Below are 19617 nucleotides of genomic sequence, written 5' to 3'. Positions count from 1 at the left end.
AGTACTTAAAATGCTACTGAAGGCAAAAATGATGTTTCAGTGTATATGGATATAATTTAGGGAAAACTAGATCACAAAAGAAAAAGATGAAAGAATCTGTATGCTGTAAGACTTCTAACCAAGCATGGTGACACACTCTTATAATCTCAGCACTCAGGAGGCTGAGACAAGAGGATTGTTGCAAGTTTGAGACCAGCCTGGGCTACAAAATAAGACCAATGCCAGCCTGAACTGCATGGTGAGACCCTGTCTCAAAAAGACCAAAAAAAAAAAAAAATGACTTCCATAGTTTGTTTGAAATAGTAAAATGTTAACTCTACATATACTATACTATAAAAAGTTGGGTACATTATACTTTCAAGAGTAACCACTAAAAAAATACTACAAAGAATCTTAGCAAAAAAGCCCACAACTAAAATAAAATACTATGAAAATTCAAATAATTCAAAAGTAGTTAGGAAAGAGAGTAAAATAGAGGTAGCAAACAAAAAAATAAATAAATAAATAAAATGGTAAACTCAAACCCAACCATAGCAACAATTTTACCAAAAATAAAGTTTTAAACACCAACTAAAATGCAAAAATTTTCAGATTTAATGTCTAGAAAAGCCTAACCACATGCAGTTTTAAAAGAACATATTAAATATAGTATTATAGATGAATGTCAAGATGAAGAAAATGGTAATATAAACACTAATCAAAAGTTTGAGAGCAAATATTAGTTTTAAATAAAATGTACTTCAGGTCAGGGAAAACTATCAGAGATAAAGGGCATTATGTGGTGATAAAGGGGTATCTTCACAATATTTATATAAATCGAACAACAGAGCCCCAAAATAATATGAAGCAAAAGCTCTCAGAACTGGTAAGAAATAGAGAAGTTCGCAATTGTACTTAAAGACATCACAGGACCATCCATGCTGAAACCCTGACCACAGTTTCTCTCAGGGGGTTTTATAGACTGATCTCTGTGCCCTTCAGCTCCTCCAAACAAGTAACCTGTCCCAGAGAGCTCAGAGTAAGTGTAGCACCAGGTCAGTGCTGTGGCCGAATGGGGACCGTGAGCCCAGCCAGATATTAGCTACTTGTGGAATTTTAGAGAAAATCAATAGTAATTTTCCAACTTTCTCTCTCTCTCCGATCCCCCCACCAGAAGCCTGAAAAGTTCAACTGTAGCATTAGGAGTTTGTTGTGAACTCATTCACAAGAGTTTGTGTTTGTCACTCATTCTCCCACTTCTAGTAACACATCTCTTGTTTTAGGCAAAATACCACTGTCTTGAAGCACACAGTGAACTTTAAGTTAATAAATATATTCTATGCTCCAGGCTCCAGTGATTGGTCAAAGGCGCACACTGTCCTAACAAGGACATATTCACTGAGGTTTCTTGGAAACACAGGACAGCTACGGTAATTTCTACCCAGTCTGGTAGGGTTTTTTGACATTCAGAATGTAGAGTCCTAGCTCATATGAAGTTCATCCCATTTTACTCCTCATACATTTCTCCAGAAATAAAAACAAAAGTCATGTGCAGTAAATTATTTTATTTTTAATGCTGGACAGTATATTTGCTTGCAGAAAAATAATGACATGAAAGCACCGTAAAAGACAAAGCTTTATATGTAGAAATAGTCACATAATGAATAGCAATATACACATAAAAGGGCATCATCCAGTACTGAAAACTGTAACCAAAAAAAAAAGATTTTGTATTCCTATACTCATTTATTGTGTTATTAATTCTGCTCTTTCTAAAAACTCTGAAGAACTTTACACATGCCATTATCACCTAAGAGAGTCAGGGATCAAACTCATGACCTTACACTTGCCAGGCAGGCACTTGTGCTGCTGAGCTAAATCCCCAGCCCAACCACTTGTAATTCTTAAAGAAGAAGAAATTCCAGAGGCCCAAATCTTCCCTGAACTCATCAGTACCAATGGAAAGCATGGCTTCCAAATTCTTCCATAGGTTCTGTGTTTCAGGCTCAAGCTTGAGGGAGAATGTTTTAGAAAGCACAATTATTCCTAACCTCAGTGGGACAGATTCCAGCTGCATATGTGAACAAAGATGGAATGTTTCACACCAGGCTACTCCTAAGATGGAAGTGTTTTTTTAGATAAAAATTGGTTCTGTGGAGATATTGAAAAGGAGTTAATGCTAAGTAGACATGGGCTTCAAGAGATTGTTCTCCATGAGGCGTTTGTGAAGGATTCAGAGGCAAAGGATGTGGTCCTTAGCACCATGCTGCCCTTCCCCTCAGGGTGGATGTCTCCACATCCAGCAGTGGCTAAACACAGAGGGCACTGGAAGTACAGGGTCCTGCAGAGCTTGGGCACTCCTAGGTGGAGCTCTTAGAAGGAAACAGGATTATGGGCTTTGCAGTGGACTTGGTACTGGGGGAGAGGGGAGTGGTCTCAGAAGAGGTGGGTCCCCAGGATATGTTCTCTGAGGATTCATCTCCCTCCCAGCCACTCCCGTCACCCTCTGCTTCCCATCTGCCAGGCTAGGTGAGCATGTCATCTGGTGTCATGTCATCTGGTCTTGGAGCCAGCTAGTCTATGATCACAAGCCAAAATAAACCTATCTTCCTTTAAGTGGCCAGTGTTGGGTCTTGAGTCTCAGGGACAAGAGAGTGACTAAGATAGCAGGACATCTTAGAAGCTCCCAGCCAGGAGACCGTGAGGCATGCAGAGGGATACGGCACAGGGAAATGCAGGCCCTTCAACCCGCTGGGAGGAAGAGTGTGAGGGGAGACACCAGGAAGAGAAACCACAGCCAGGGCAGGCCAGGGGTGCACAGTGATACCTTCTTCTCTAAGGGAGCTCTGCTGGGGAAAACTTTTAACTTGATGAAGGCAAATTCAGAGAAGAGGTGGGGAACAGACCCCTACTGAGACTCCTAAGAGGCCAGGTACTTCTCACAAAAGGGTAGCTCGTGGGAAGGGTCTGGGACTCTGCCACTTAAGAGCTGTGACCTGGAACATTCACTCACTGTCTCGACCATAACTGTAAAAAAAAAAAAAAGAAAAAGAAAAAAGAGAGAGAGAGAATGTCTTTTTTATATCTTTTCCAGGTGCCTCACAGGATTGGCATCAATGAAGCATCGTTTACTACTTCCTTGTAATTGTTGCCGTATCATGTGTGTGAAATCCATCAGCAAATTTTACTACTGTCCAATAGAGCTCCTGGAGGGACCAGGTCTTCTTTAGGGCTGGCAATGTACTATGTGATTTTTAGAGGGAGGGAAACAGGAATGAATGAATGAATGAATGAATGAATGAATGAACGAACGGATGTCTAAATGCATAGAGATAACATTCAGAACTCTCAAAAGAGACAGTAAAATCAATCTCGTAACTATGCTGAAAGCTTGACTGAAAACTTTCATTGACTTCTGGGCTGTGTGACCTGATGGAGGCTCTCAGTTAGGAGGGATCAGTGAGATCATGATACAGAAGGAAGCCTGTGAAGGTAGAATCATTGACATTGTCTGCATAGACCCCAGCCTGCTCTCCATTCCCATACACCTGAAGCCAGACTTGGTCACCCACACTCAGATGGAGGAGTACAGAGCCAGAGGCCTGGTCCACGTTCTTGTCCTGGTACTGGTCATAGGTGAAGAGCTCAGCCTTGTCGTTCCTGAAGAGGCTGACCTTCACATCCTTCAGGTAGACCGTGACGTGGTAGGAGAAATAGTACAGCCCCGGGATGTTGCAGTGGAATTTGCCCGTGGTGCCATCGTAGTGGTTCTGCTGATTGTAGAAGATCTTGGTAAAGCGAATGGGGACATTGGGGACTGTGACATAGGCCTCCAGCCCCACGCTGAAGGCTGAGCGGTACACAAAAGCATCTTGTCCACGTTCTCCTTTCCTTCCTGGGACTCCTGGAAACCCTCGGGGACCTTCAGCCCCAGTCACTCCGGTTTCACCAGTGTCACCTTTAGGACCAACAAAACCTAGAGAATAAGAAGACTTTGGTTACCACAAGGATTAGGGCTGCCTCAGTTGTTTCCAGCTGAAACCATGGTCTCTGGGACCTCCAACCACAGCAAGTCTGAAGAGCAAGGAGAGACATCATCTCCTGTCTCTGCATTGCCTACCAACCAGCAGCTTCCCACAAATTCAACTCCAACCAATAAAAAGACTCTTGAGCCCACTGTTAGACAAACAGAAGGTAATAAAGGGGAGGGACACTTAAATAAAGGGGAGGGACACTTAAAGATAAAAAGGGCCAAAACATATTATGGGCATGTGTATAAATGCCACACTAAAGCTCAATATTTTGTAAAATTAACATACACTAATCAAAATATCTTTAAAAGAACTCTTGATGAATGAACAAGTAAAAGATTGAGTAGACTGAACCTTCAAACTAGCTAATAAAGTCAGTCTCTTAACTCTACTGAAAGCTCACTGACTAATCTTTGACTTCTGGGGGCTGGGGATTTAGCTCAGCGGCATAAGTGCCTGCCTTGCAAGCAGACAGTCGTGAGTTCAATCCCTGGTACCGATAAAAACAAAAAAGGCAAAAAAAAAAAATCTTTGACTTCTGGGCTGTTTGGCCTGGTAGAGGTGCTAATTTAGTGATCAGCCAGTATTCTGAACATCATTTATCTGTTCATTCATTCATTTACTCATTAAGTCATTTGTCAAGTATCTGTCTATATTTCCCACAGCCCAGCAAGTTCGCACACATTCAGCTCCAACCTACAGGTTTCCATTACAGGCCCCCTGCCCTGCCACCCTTTTGTGTGCCAGCTCAGTCACCCACAGTCTTGCCCTTCTTTGCCCTCTACCCAGGATGCTCTTTCCTCTGGTTGCCTACACATCCTTCAAGGGCTTGCTCAAATGCTGCCTGCCCCACGGTGCCACATAGTTAACCCAATTCTGCATGAAATATGTTCTCCTTGTGGCCCACACTTTGGGCATTTGGGTTTTTTTTGTTTGGTTGGTTGGTTGGTTTTGTTATTGTCTTTGTGTTTTGTTTCACGTGTTGGGGCATTTGTTCACATTCAGTTTGGCATACTTGGAGTAGACGTCCTGATAGTGACTACTAAAAGTCTTATGCATTAGAACCAAGGGCCCTGGAAAGCTGGGGAGACTCTCAGGGTGTACAGTAAATGTGATTGAATGCCACTGGATGAAACAGGGATTGAGGAGGAAAGAAGAACAGGAGTGTGAACATTTTGGGCTTAGAAGTGATGAGGTGATGGAGGAGGGGAAATGGGTAAGAAGACGCAGACGGGGTAGAGTCCAAGTGGACTCGGATACGGAGGCACTGCCTAACCTGTCCCCTGGAAAACCAAGCTTCCATGCATTCTAGTTGGCTTAAGTGTTATATAAAAAAGCTTTTCTCCCTCCTTGTGTCCAAGCCTCAGGGGCCTCCTCTACCCAGGAGCGGATGTGATGAAGGAATCCAAAACTTTGTTCTCACCTGCATCTCCTTTCTCACCCTTCTCTCCGGGGGCGCCGTCTCTGCCATCTCGGCCTGGGATCCCATTGTGGCCGGGATGCCCTGGGATACCTGCCATCCATCCTGCACAAGCCCCCTTGGGCAGCGGAAGCGGGACTTCTGATTCCGCAGCAGAGGTTTCCTGAGCACAGCTGGGAAGGGCTAACAGCAGCAGAACAGCTCGCAGCACCAGCATCCTGAGCCCTGGAATGTGTGAGTGCGCTGTCAGCCACGGAGAGGCAGAGCGCTCACTGCACCCCAGACAGGACCCGCCCAGACTCAGTCCAGCTGTGCACGGTACGCTCATAAAGCTGCTCTCCATACTCACCTCTTCCAGAAAGACTTTCCCGCCTGGTCAGCCTACCTCAGTCTCTTTCCGCTTGAAATCTGCAGTGCTTAGCATGAGTCGCTGTATGCAGCCACCTTTCCTCGGCAGAACTGTGACTTTAGCAATGGCATGATGACCCTCCTCCGCCCAGGCTCAGGCCCAAGGCCAGGGAAAGCTCCAGGCAACACTTTACCAAGCATCCCTCCTTGAGGTTTTCAGAACTCAGATCGCTCCATTCAGCTCTAACCAACCTCCGGCTCCCGGGCTGCATTATCCTTCTCTCTTGACTTGTCTTTCATTTTCTGTGTCTGTTCCTCCTCCTTTCTCTCCCACTCTCTGTCTTCCTCTTCACCTGTCCTCATACAGTTTACATACACGGACACGGGCACGCGCGCGCGCACACACACACACACACACACACACACACACACACCTAAAATCTTGCCATGAGTTAAACAGGCAGCCAAACATACATCGTCCCATAAGAATGACCCTTTGCCTGGGCCACCTTCAGCTGCCCCTCTTCACCTTTCTAGTCCTTTTCAGACTCCAGGACACTTTGGATGCCACCTCAGTCAGGAAGTCCTGGCCTCCCTCTGCCACCTGGGTTGGCTGTTCCTCCATTTCCCCAGCTGCTGACTTACTGTGTCTTCTACTGGCCACCTGCTTCCCTAATCAACAAGGATCAGAGGACAAGCCCAGCTTGCTACCAGCACAAAGCAAGCACTAAGTATTTCTGTATTGGAAAGGACAGGTATACATGTAGAGACTCATGCATGTGTCGAACTTCTAAAAAGATTATGAGAATCAATAATATAATGCATGATGAAATGAACAGCTACTCTGAAGAAAAAGAGACACTAAGGTACCCAATGCTGATTCCATAGCATCAAGATATGAAATCTAGCAATACTATTATTCTTTGTTCAGAGTGATTTTAGTCCATTTTGTTTTGTTTAATTTCAACATACATGAAGAGAATGAGAGACATTATGACAGCCATTCTTGACTTCCTTATTGTCTGGTCTTGAAGACCTAAAATGCCTTCATCAACCTGTTCTGATCAGTTCTATACTAGTTTGTTTTGTATGAATTCATTGTATGTGAAGATATGGAAAACTATTTGGAAGAAAACAAGAGACAATAAGATAGACAGTGAAGATCTCCAGTGGTCTTGCTTTGAAATCTGTGCCATTGCCAGGAGAACATGGCGGACAGATAACAGCAACTACCGGAGGCTCTCTGAAAGGCTCGGCTCAGAAGTCAGGAATGATGCGGACTAAGGAGACGGTAGAGATATGCTCTGCTGACTCAGGAACGAACTGGGCTGAGAGAAACCAACTTGGAATGCAGTCCTGGTGCTAAAATAGGAACAGAAAATACTCGGTGTGGAGGCTGGACCCCGCGCCATTGGAAACCGCGATTTGGGTTTCCCGCCGCCCGGCGGCTGGCTGCCTCCACAGCGGCTCGGCAAGGAGAGACGCGCAGAAGCTCTGGGAACGGGAGTCTGCGAACAGAGTCGAAAACAGGACGGACAAGGAGGCGTACACGAAAACTGACTTGTGGCGAGGTGAGTGAGAGAAACTGACACTCTACCACAGTTTGACTCCAGCGGAGGACTTTCTGGGCTCGGGCAGTCCTGTAAGAGCAGGGCGCGGTGGCGACTCCAGCCACACATTCCCCTCTCGGACGGGATTGGTGAAAAGTGCCTGGCCTGCGTGACACTGCGGGCAGACTTGGTAGGCTGGCCCAACCCAGATCCCAGAGCCTGACGGTGGCCCGCAGGGGCGACTGACTCCCACGTAGGCTGCCTAGTCCGTAACTCCCTGGTGCGCAGCGGTGGGCGGGAACACCTAGCCAGCACAATTTGATCAGGTTGTGGCTGACAGGCAGGGAAGCTGGGCCTCCTATGTAAACTTGCATATATAAGGAACAGAGAATATGGGAAAAGGCAGCAACAAGAAAGGCTCCTCAGCCCCCAATCCTGAGAAACAGGCAATAGCAGACACCGCACCAATAGACATTAAGCGCCATATAGAGAGCCTCATAGACCAATTCAGGAATGAAGTTATCAACGACCTGAAGCTAGAAGTATGCAGAATAGTTAGAGAAATGCTAAGCACCACCCAGGAAAAAACAGATGGTGGAATGGAAGAACAGAAAAAGAGGGGAGAATTGTTTGATGGAGAAAACAGAGAAAGCATAGAGTACGTGAAGCAGGTTCAAAGGGACTATCAAGAAATTAAGAAGTCTATCCAAGACTGGCATAACAGCTTGAAAGAAACTAAGGACAGACAATCTGAACTGGAGGGCAGACTCGTAATATGGGAGAATGAAATGAAAAACTTCTTAAAAATAACAAAGAAACAAACAGCAATAATACAGAGACAAGAAGATGATAAGAGGAGCCATAACTTAAGGATTAAGAACATAAAAGAAGAAGTAGGGACACAAACAAGTGAACTACAAAAGCTACTCACAGAAATAATCCAGGAGAATTTTCCTAATTTAGCAAAAGGTAAAGATACTCAGATGTATGAGGCATACAGGACCCCAGCTACCTACAGCCCTAACAGAGAAACACCCAGGCATATAATAATAAAAATTCCAGAAATTCAATACAAGAACAGAATATTAAAAGCTGTAAGAGACAAGAAACAGACCACTTACAAGGGAACACCCATCAGAATTACAGCAGATTTCTCTGCACAAACCATCAAATCATGAAGAGCATGGGGGGAAATAATTCAAGCTTTGAAAGATAATAATCTCCAGCCAAGATTGAGATATCCTGCACAACTGTCCCTGGAAATTGATGGAAAAACAAGGTGCTTCCAGGATAAAGAGGAACTGGGGGAATTTGCAACCACCAATTCAACCCTACAGAAAATATTGCAGGATATTCTAAAAAAAGAAAACTACAAAGAACCCAGAAATAGTGGCGGGGAGGCCACAACGAATGGAGCAGAGAACAAAATGAAGAAGACAAACTGACAGCTACTGACAGAAAAAGAGCTCAACAGAAATGAGACAGAGAAGATTGGATGATAGGAACAGCTATTTTGGAGAAAATGACATCTTAATAGGTAATACTGATTTAGTATCATCTTGTTTTGAAGTCTCATCTAGCTTTTGTTCTTCTGTCTCCAATGGTCTAAACAGGTTGTATCTTATTGGATTTTATTATGTACGATAGTATAAGCAAAAACCTTTTAAAGACAAGGAGATTATACAGAAACCATTGTTCATTTTCTGTTAGTCGATTCTAAGTACTCTGTAATGCTGTCATTGTCTTAAATGGTTTTACATTGTTTTGATATACTTAATGCTACAGTATACGAAGTTGTACTCAAGGACTTCAAGGAAAGAGTCAATATGGTAACTACTTTTGGGTAGGAATTATCTGGTGGTGAAACACTATTCTGCTTAAATGGTTATGTTTTGATCTGTGCTGTTTTGCTGTTATGCCCTCTTTTTTCTCAATCTCCACTCCATTATTTACTTTTTTATTTTTATCCGTTTAATTAAAGGGAAAAAATAGCAGGATATAATATAGTAACCCACTTTGACTTTCTATTATCTCGATTTGAAGCCCTGTATTACTCTCACCATCTTGTTTTTGACTGATGTTCCCCTATTCTGTTTTGCTGGATAGTATCAGGTTCGAAAGTTTAGGCATCAGCTGTGAAGATAATGAGATTCATTATAATGCCCATTCTCGTTGACTTTTATCTACTTTTGAAGACCTACAATGTCACCAATGCTTTGGTTTTGTCGGTTTTGTTCTTTACTGTTTTGTTCAATTGTATTATAACTAATGATATAGGCAATTCTATTAGAGATAGCGGGAGGCATTATGGTAACCATTGTTGATCACCTTGTATTATGTTTTATATTATCTATTATGTCCACCCTTTTGACTTGACCGATTCTGTTCTGTTATGTCTCATTTGGTTTTACTCTCTTCCAAAAAAGCAATAAGAACCGTGGGAGCAATGAAACCCAAAAGGTGTAATAGTCATTGTACAAAAGAGAGGAAAAGAAAGTGTTCTAACCTATATAGCTGCATGTATATTTAAGTGTATAAGATAGAAAATGATATCACAGAGTTTTATTGGATCATTGAACAGAACTGTTTGCAGTATCATTGTTGGAATGTCCACTCTACAAGCTTTAATTTTGTGACTTGAACAATTATTTCTAAGATGACAGTATATAATCCATTAACTAGTGATTTCCTACTGTTCATTTTTTTCTTCTGTAAATCTGTATAATTTGTACGCTTTCACTGTTTTTTTTTCTCTTTTCTCCTTAAATAAAAAAAAAGAAATCTGTGCCTTTTACATTGTTATCTTATGATCTGCTTGGTTATGTTTAATTTTACCCTCTTTAAAAATAAAATTTAAAAATATTTCTGTAATGAAAAGGGAACAAGTCAAATAGTGTCAGGAAAAAGGAGGGAAAGAGGAAGAGAAATGAAGGGAAAAGAAAGAACAAAAAGAGGAAAAGGAAAGAGGAAAAGAAGGCAGGATGAGGTGTGTTTGAAATATATGTGCTAGAAGCCCTAGAAAAGAGTGCAGGTGGAATGAGCAGCCAAGAAACTCCAGTCCCCGGATCATCCATCCCCAGAAGAGAGTCGTACCCAGGCTTAAGGCTCTGGTCCTCTCCTAGATTCTGCCCTGATCTTGGGATGATCGTGCCCCATCCACCCCACCCTACATCTTAGTTGTAGGCATCTTAGTCTGTCTGTGCTTCTCTCAACAAGAAATTGGGAGACAGCACTACAGAGATGGAAGTAAGTCCTAGAATCCTGGATCAGAGGCATCCCCGAGAGCCTACGTGGTCCGTCAATTTCAAGAGCCTGACACTAAAGGATACATACTTAGTGCATTATTTTAACTTACCATCTCACTATTTTTCATCAAGTTGCTTGTCTAGATTACACAAAGGCTCCAGAATTAAATATATTTTAGGACAAATCTGCTGCTTTAACAAAAATGTAGGAAGAACTCTGATTGGCAATCTGACCCCCAAAGATGTACACAATATTTGGAGTCCCATTCTAGGTCCCTCTAGCTGGGGTTCATAAAGGTGACACCACAAATCCACCTTGTGTGTGTGTGTGTGTGTGTGTGTGTGTGTGTGTGTATGATAAATATATAATCTTTTTTTTGGGAAACCACAGCAAAGAAAGAAATCCTTAATATCCTTAGAATATCTCTATTTTTTAATCATGAAGGATCATACTTCACATGAAGGATCATACCTCTATTTTTGTTTCATGATTTCCTAATTTTATAATCATCATTTTAAGTATCTGAACAACAGTAGAACAGCTAATACAGATACTTAAGTGGACAGAGCCAAAATATGCTTGACCCTTTCTTTTTGTTGAACTTTTAGCTTATTTCCATTTTAAAATGTTATTTTATATTATGTAACAAAATGTTTTATATATTGATTTTAAAATAATATTTTAAACTTCCTTAGGTATATAGTTTTTTCAAAAATTATTTCACTATGATATATTCCCAGAAGTAATGTAAGCTTGTTTTGTTTTGTTTGTTTTGTTTTGTTGAGACAGGGTCTTTCTATATAGCCCAAGCTGGCCTCAAACTTAAGTCAGTCCTCCTGCCTCAGCCTCCCAACTCCTGGTATTATAAGCAAACAATACCAGGCCTGGCAAAGTATGAATATTTGTAAGCCTCTTGGTACATATTCCCATGCAATACTCTGTTATGCTACCTTCCAATAGCATGTTAGTGTGTGCACCAAAAGTCCCATCTGAACCAACCTCACTAGCTTTGGATACTACCATAAAACCATTTTGTTGCCGCTAACTTAGTGAGCAAAAGCTATGTTACCTCACTGCTATCGTTTGCATTATTCAGTCAACATGAGTTGTACATTTAATTAAAGGCCTATCTCTTAATTCCCTTATTCATAATATCTCTATGAGTGTTCTTTGTTACCTAGTTTATGAGAAACATAATGTTTTTAATGAAATTGTATGAGCTCTCAACACTTTGTCATACATATAGCTATATTCTTTAGTGTATAGAATATTATCGAATTTATTTATCTTGATTTTATACATACAGAAGTTCTAGCTTTTATACAACCAACTCTGTTGATACTTTTCTTTGTTCAACTGTCAAGCAGTTCTTAACACAGGCTGAGCTTTGGTGAATATTCTTTTCTTCTACTTCTTTTATCATCTGATATAATTAAATTTCCACTCTTTATTACATCTCTGATTTTTCTGATTATGATCCTTCCCTATTTGAAGATCAGTGCTTTAACTACTTTAATTAAATTATTACTGACCTGGGCTGGAGATTTAGTTCAGCGGCATAAGCACCTGCCTAGCAAGCAGGCGGTCGTGAGTTCAATCCCTGGTAAAAAAAATTATTACTGACCTGATGTATTATTTATCATATATCCAGTGGTAGTGAAGTCTTACAAGAAACGTTAAGAATTGAGAGTGAAACTGGCAGATTGGGAGGAGAAACAGAAGGGCAGAGACCACAGCCACAGAGACCTGGGCAGCTGTTTCTCACTTTCTCGAATCATCTCTGTGTGCTCTGTCGCCCTCTACTGAGGCCAGAGGGTTCAGGAAAGTGCTCTCAGCAGCTGCTGGAAATAAAATTGAGAAGGAAGCCTGGGCTTGGCTAGCTCCAAGATAAGAACGAGATGAGTGAGAAAAGAAGCCAGATGGAGAGACCGGGGAATCCCTTTTCCTAGAGTGTGTGATTACTTAGAGACTTAAAATTTCATGTGTCATCAAACTTTCCCATTGTCATCTCGGCCCTTTTTCCTTGGTTTTAGCAATGAAGCGCATGAGAACTTTGGTTCTATGCCAATTTCCCCCAGAAATGAGGATGAAAAACATCGAACAGGTCATGTCGTTTTCCGTAAGGAGTCAGGAGGATGCAGGATGCATGGACCAGTGGGGGAGCCTAGAGATAAAGGGTGACTGAGAGCTTACCAACCCCAAAACTTGGAGAGAAGGTAAAGGGAGAGGTTTCCACAGTTCTCTGATTCCTCTCCTTCTGTCAAATACTGAGATTCTCCTGTCCCAACCCGGAGGAACATTGTCGGTCCCTAAAACGTCAGTGTTAAGGACAGTTTTCTCCCGTAACCGGAATAGTCTGGGTTCCACGCGGGTGGTAGGAGGTAGAAAACCTCAAAAGTAGAGAGAGAGCAGAGAGACGTTTCCAATGTGAGGAGCAGATTCTGGTTAGCAAACAAGGCTAACCTAAGCTAACCGTGCCGGGAGGCGGGGAATCGGCAGCTGGAAATCCTTGACGTTCACCGCAGAGCTGCCTGCTGTCCACAGTGTCTCTCAGCACTGTTTCTGTTCTCTGTTCACATAAAGAAACTGTTACCCTGTGACTTTGAAAAACCTTCTATTTCTACAGGGGAAAATGTTATTAAGTGGCACTGAAGACTGTAAGTGATAAGTAAGACCAACTCAGGTCTACAAAGAAAAATTTCATGAATCGTGAGCTAACATCTTCTAATTCTTTACCTTTGTAAAACACTGTCTACAAAGTCTCACTGGATATCTCATTTAATTCTTAAACTATTTTGAGAGGCAGTGTGGAGTGCAGAAAGGACCATGACTCTATGATCTTAATACAATGCTTAGGCATAAATAATTTGTCCTTAATGAGTTTCAACCCTGTGTGTTTACTGAAGGATTAAATGATACAATGCTTGGGATACTGCCATGTGTCACTGCTCAGTAAGCATTGGCTATGACTCTGTCTACCTTACACATGAGGAAGGGGAGTGACAGAGAGGCTAAGGGACTCTTCAAGACCCCAGCCCTGAATAAAGAGGAGATGGAAGTCAAACTCTCTGGTCTTTTAGAATCCAGTGACAGATCCTTCAACATAATCCAGGAAGAAAAAAGCATCGTGGTCACACATCTGCCTTCCAGTGTTCCACCCCATGGGACGGGGACGTGGAAAGGAGAGAAAATAATTTCTAAAATCTACGGATTGTGGGACAAGTGACCTGGCTTCTCAGCTCAGCTCCATCTGCTCTCCCGGGAACTGAGCCGTCACCGTTCACCTCTCTGAACTCACGCTCTTTGCCTATAAATGTAGAATGTTGGTTCCCGCCTTGCCTATTTCACAGTGTTGTTTTGAGAACTCATTGGGAGAAAACATACAGGAGCATTTGAGAGACTTATAAAAATACTCTACACATAAATGAGAGAAGAAAAGCAAACAAATATTTCAGGATGACCGGAGATGAATCACCGCTTTGGAGCTCCATCCTTGGAACCTCACTTCACCCACACGGCACCAGGGAGTGGGACTCAGCTGCCCCAAGAGAAATCCAAGGACCACAGAGGTTCAGTAATTTCTGCCCCAGCACAGCAAAAGAAAGCAGGAGGAGGTGAGATCTGAAATGAACTCCCCAAGGTGGCTTGCCCCCGCCCGCACGGACCTTCCAAAGCCTTGCACAAGCATGGTTTGCTCCCTTTTGAAATGTTCACATTACAGTGTATGAGAAATTCCACTTTGGCCTGCTAGAATTTCAATAGCAACACCAGTGTCTTGTGAAATGCAAGAATTGGGTCCCCTCTGGGATCCACAAGAGACAGAGCTGTGTGAGGGGAAGAGGTTCACAAATCTCGGTGCCAACTCCTCCAGCAGGGAAGGAAAAAAAACACACAAAATCCAAATCCAAAGGACCCCAGAAATCATCTCACCACTGCCCTGCTTTGATAAATGGGAAGGCAAAAGATAAGGAAGAAGATTCATTGTAGACATGAGGAAGTGGATTGAGAAAATGACTTCTAAGAGGTTCCTGTTCTGACTTCCAAGCCTCTACCCTTCCATCACTGCCTCTAAAATTGTTACACAGTTTAGCAGTGCAGCACAAGTGCGAGGTCCTGAGTTCGATTCCCAGTACTGCCCCCAAAAATGCCAAGATAAAAATATTACACAAGGTTCCTTAGCTCAGCTTTCTAACCTACTAAGGGAGATCATGTGAGATGAGAACACCTGGAAACTTTTAATATTCTCTGAAGCATAATTCACATGAAACACTTCAAACTTTTCAGTTCATCTTCCCATACCTCTGCTTTTGACTGGACTGTAGCAGAGACCCAGGACCTCAAAGATGCCTGACCTAAGACCACACAACCACGGTGTTTGATGATACAAAACTGCCATTTTTGAAAAATCAAAATGATGGAATTGTGGCAGTTTTGCATGGTGAAACCTAATGGCAAATGGCAGAAGCAGGGATGGACACAGTCTGGTCTGGCTGCTAGAAAGATGATCTGAAATCTTTCACTCATCTTTGGGAGAGCTGTCTGCATTCCCACTCTCAACACACATGTATGCACACACACACAGACACGGACACCATACACATACACCTGCATACCATACAGGTGTACACACGCATCTGCACACATACGGAGCATGCTGTGGAGGAGCTAGAGACACAGAGCTTCCTCCACTGCATTTTTAAGATAATTCTCTCTCCATCAGACTCCTGGGGACAGAAGCCAGGGTCACCACAGGGTCCCCTAAGAAGTGCTTGCTGTCTACTGCTCCACAGTAAGCATCCAGCTGACCCCACCCTGCCCCTCTGAGCATCTTCTTACTAGCATGAAGCCCCCTTGCCAGGTGGACAGAACTAGCCTTCTTCCTAATATGGTTTCGGAGAGGGAATTGTCTGTGCCCCTTCGGAAATTTGATTCAGAAACCTTTGATTCAGAAACCTTTCCAGGCCAGGGACCCATGTCCTCCTACACACATGACACTGCCCTGACTTCTAAAATTCCTCCCACTCTGACCTCTGCTTCTACTGGAAACCACCAGGAAGCCACAAATGCAACTTCCCTGGAGCAAGCAGGACTGAGCTTCATCAAAGCCGACGCTTCCATAAGAAAATGTCATTCAAAAGTAGGATTTCCCATAAGTCCCCCCACTATATGCTGGCCTTCTCTCTCTCTGTCTCATTTGGATCTCTCAATCACCCTGTAAAACCTCCCCTACCTACAGATATCCCTAAACCTACAATTTCACATACATGCTTGCATCCCACAAACTCAGTGTCTGGCCCCCAGCATATCCTCGATACATATCCACTGAGTTGATAGAGCTGGATTTTAAACTCAAGTCTAAGAACAGACTTCTCCTTGGCTTTTTCCAAACTGCCTCTTTTTGTAACCCTTTCCTTTGCCCTCCCTGGTCAAGCTAAGAAGCCATGGATTCCTTTCCCCTCTCACTGGACTCCTTCCATAGACGAAGCCTTCCATCTGGCTGAACTCAGCCCTTTTTCTCTGTAGGCACCCTGCCACCAGTTGAGCTGGGGAAAATTCCTGATAATCCTAGGCATTGTGAGAAGAAGGAACAATTCTTTCTTTCTTGGAGCTCTGGTGCATTGAAGAAGAAGCCCAATGTCCATCAGGCTTCATCTCAGTCATGCCCACATCCATCCCCATGCTGCCACAGACAGGAAACCCTGGGCATATCCCTGCCAGAGCTGGACAGCCACCCCTACCCAGGCTGGAACTTGGAACTGCTCTTACCCTCTCTTATGGACTCAGACCCACCAGCGGCAGTCAGGATGGAAGTGAGGAGAGGTCCTAACCCCAACAGCCTGATACTCTTGGGGGCAGGCAGTCCTCACCTCACAACTATCCTTTCTTATTGGCCAGCCCCGTGAGGTCCAGAAACCAATGGGCAGGCATCTTGCCCCTGGCAGTTGCCTTGGGTCTCCACCCCAGGGAACATGGTGCAACCCAGTTTGGGCTTGGGAAGCCAAGTGGAGCTTCAGTCAAATCATTCATGTTCCCAGACCTTGGCTTTTATTTTTTTCCTTTTATTACAACAACAGAAGATGGGGCAAGGTTAAAGATCACAACACAAAAACCAGATAAATGTGAGCAGAAAGTTCACTCGTGACCCAGGAGACCTCCTAGCGAGTCAGGGACACTACTAATCACATCACACTCCTGCTCACTGAGTACAATGACACATGAGATTGTGTGATTCAGAAATCAAGGAGTGCAAAGTCAGGCATGGTGATACACTCCTGTAATCCAAGCACTCAAGAGGCTGAGGCAGGAGAGTCACTGCAAGTTTGACCAGCCTGGGTTACAAAGTGAGCCCAAGGCCAGCCTGAACTGCATAGTGAGCCCCTGTCTTAAAAAGACAAAAGAAAAGAAAAAAGAAAAAAGAAAAAGAAAGAAAGAGAAAACAAAAGAAAGTAAGCATTTCAGGCAGAACTACCTTCCCAAGGGGTTGCACTAGGAAAGAAACAGAACACATCCTCTGCTCTCTGGCCCAGATATTAGACTTAGGAAAGACTTTGCGTATGAATTCTGAGAGCAAAGGTATGGGTGACCTGAGGCCTGACCAGTTCAAAGAATTTAGAGGTCTTAAACTCTGCACTCATATGGCCCATGGGTAATTTGAACCCAAGAAAACAAAAAACTTACATATGAGAACACCACCTTACAAATTTTTCTGGTTGTAAATCTCAGGATGTAGTTTTAGAAAGTGTGTGTGTGTGAGAGAGAGAGAGAGGGAGAGAGAGAGATACAGAGACAGAGGAGCCCAGCATGGGCTGGCAGGAGCCCGCTGGACCAGGAGCTGCCCCCTACTTCAGTGTTCGTAGAAGGCTTGGGCTTGTGGTGACCACATCCAACACCCAGGACTCTCTTGGCAAACCCATGTTTTATTTTCAAAGACTGGGATCAGAGCCAATTCTTGCAAAGGCACAAATTCTGATTACCCTAACAGGGGTTTTGGGTGCCAGCAACATTTCTTGAGACATTTGGAAACAGAATGATTCCAGGCAGAGTCTGGACACACATCTACCCACTCTCCATGGGCTGCACAGAGCCTAAGTGTCCACAGTAAAGGACGTAAAAATCTAGTCTATCATTTTGATTTCCTGCTAATATGCAAATATTTCTAGGGAAGTCAGGATAAGGCAGAAAGATTGGAGATGGGAGGTTCTCTTAAAAGATCACTGGCTTAGGCAGGGGTCATGGAAAGAAGCTCTACATGGTTTAGCGGGCAGATTGCACCATGGGAGAAAACAAAAGAGAAACTATGGCAACTCTCAGTTACACCACTGCTTCGTTTTTATGGTTCCATTTTATTACTTATTTTGGTTTGTGTTAGTATCTCTTGCTCCTTACTAGAATGCAGAGCTGGGGCTTTGTCTATGAAACAGTGTGTCCCCTCCTTGCTAAAACAGGACCTGGTACAAGTTAAGTAACAACAGCCATAGGATCAGTGAAAAAACGAATGAGTGTATTCAATCTTCCCTTAGAGACTATCTGGGCTACAAAGTGATTGCCTCCCTTTTACAAATAAGGAACCCAGATTTCTTATAGCATAAGGGACCTATTCCAGGCACGGATCCAAGATGTGAACTTGCATCTGTCTGACTACAACATAAATGTTTTCTAATATCTCATGTCTTTCACCCCTCCTGATAGACTGAACCCTGAAGATTCATGCACATGCTTCAAAGTCGCTTCGAGTTGGCATAAAAGTATTTTCCTCTGCCCCTATGGGCATGCAGCTGGTTTCATCAGGCTTTAAGCATTGCACTAGGCAAAGTGACTTTAGCCTCAAGATCACACCGAGACTATGCTAGGTCTGGCTGTCAGCCAGTGACGTTGTGAAAGCCTGTCATTTCGTGAGGCCTCGGGGAAATCTGCCATCCATCACAAAGGCCATCATGTGGAAAGAGCAGGTCTGTCCCATGCTGGTTCACAGACTGTGACTGCAGCACCTTCCGTCAGACATGCCTTGAGGCCAAGCTCTTTCCCAGGACAGCAGCTACTATCCTGAATGAAATAACCATTTAAACGTGATCATCTCCTCCGAGATCCAGGGCTGTGGTCTGAGCCTCTGCGAGCATGCAAATTTGAGATACTGACACAGCTAGCCAGATGACTGCTTCCCTTAAGTATGATTAAGGCTTGCCATACATTCTTGGCTTAATCATGATTTTTTAAACTAATCTTAACCTAATCTTAACAACCATATTTTGAAAAATAATACTGAAAACCAGAGCAGGTGGCAGAGTGAAGCTACCCTGTAGTGTTCCACTCCATCCTTCAAATCCCTAGAATAGCAAGAAAGGAAAATGAGGCTTTGTATTGAAGTGGGAATATAACTCCAGGGTTGACACTTGCTTAGCATGTGCAAGGATTTGATCCCTGGTGCTGAAAAAAAAATTTTTTTTAAATAAACTTTCATCCCTTACAAAGTCATAGCCACAATTACACATCACCTAATTACTTTGCCATTGCACTCTCTGGATCAACTGTAACCCACTCCACTGGTCAAATGGCCACCACCGATTCAAGCCCAGCCACTTAGATAGGCAACCCCAGATTCACGCCTTGGATTTAATCCTTGGGCCATTCTTGATACTGCTAGCCAAAGTGTATGTTAGAATCGTTTTTGAAAGGCTTGAGAAGCCAAGGGAGGAGATGGTGTCTTAGTTATTTTTCACTCCTTGCTGAGACAAAATACCTGAAGCCCAAAGTTGGGAAAGGAAAGGTTTATTTCTTACAGTTTTTGGAGGTTTCAGTCCACACTCAGTTGGCTCCCAGGCAGGTGGGCATGGTTGGGCCGCCTTTCATGGCGGCTGCAAACAGCAAGGAGGAACCAGCAAAGAGCAAGACACACCTTCTTCCTGCCATTACATCACATCTGGCTCCACCCCTATGTGGGTGGAGCACTGACACCATCATTCCAAGCACTAGACAATGAATGAATAACAAATACACAATGCAAACTCATGAGGCCTGGAGGACACAGACATAAACCATGACAGAT

The 19617-nt window shown here is 43.4% G+C and overlaps 1 protein-coding gene across 2 annotated transcripts; it reads right to left on the bottom strand.

The window, feature by feature from the left end:
- Positions 1 to 1529: 1529 nt before the first annotated feature.
- Adipoq (adiponectin, C1Q and collagen domain containing) lies at positions 1530 to 19370 on the bottom strand. Of its 2 annotated transcripts, none has more exons than XM_063261213.1 (3): positions 19352 to 19370; positions 5434 to 5655; positions 1530 to 3955 (listed from the first exon to the last, which is right to left on the bottom strand). In XM_063261213.1, the coding sequence occupies exons 2-3, from the start codon at positions 5645 to 5647 to the stop codon at positions 3426 to 3428; spliced, it is 744 nt and encodes a 247-aa protein (XP_063117283.1). In that variant the 5' UTR covers positions 5648 to 5655; positions 19352 to 19370; the 3' UTR covers positions 1530 to 3425. The 2 variants fall into 2 exon arrangements, with proteins under 2 accessions (XP_063117283.1, XP_003476984.2); XM_003476936.3 differs by lacking the exon at positions 19352 to 19370 and adding an exon at positions 16341 to 16472.
- Between the last annotated feature and the right edge of the window lie 247 nt (positions 19371 to 19617).

This window comes from Cavia porcellus, unplaced genomic scaffold (assembly GCF_034190915.1).
Source record: "Cavia porcellus strain 051 isolate PalLab524CR breed Dunkin Hartley unplaced genomic scaffold, mCavPor4.1 scaffold_14, whole genome shotgun sequence".
In the NCBI taxonomy this organism is placed as follows: Eukaryota; Metazoa; Chordata; class Mammalia; order Rodentia; family Caviidae; genus Cavia; species Cavia porcellus.
Note: the sequence above shows the minus strand (reverse complement) of the source record. Positions and strands in the feature narration are given on the sequence as shown.

Excerpts from the sequence above, each read along its gene's own strand:
- Adipoq (XM_063261213.1), bottom strand. The coding sequence starts at position 5,647 with ATGCTGGTGCTGCGAGCTGTTCTGCTGCTGTTAGCCCTTCCCAGCTGT. Across the intron at positions 3,956-5,433 it reads GGGTGAGAAAGGAGATGCAG|GTTTTGTTGGTCCTAAAGGT; the intron begins GTGAGAACAAAG and ends CTTATTCTCTAG.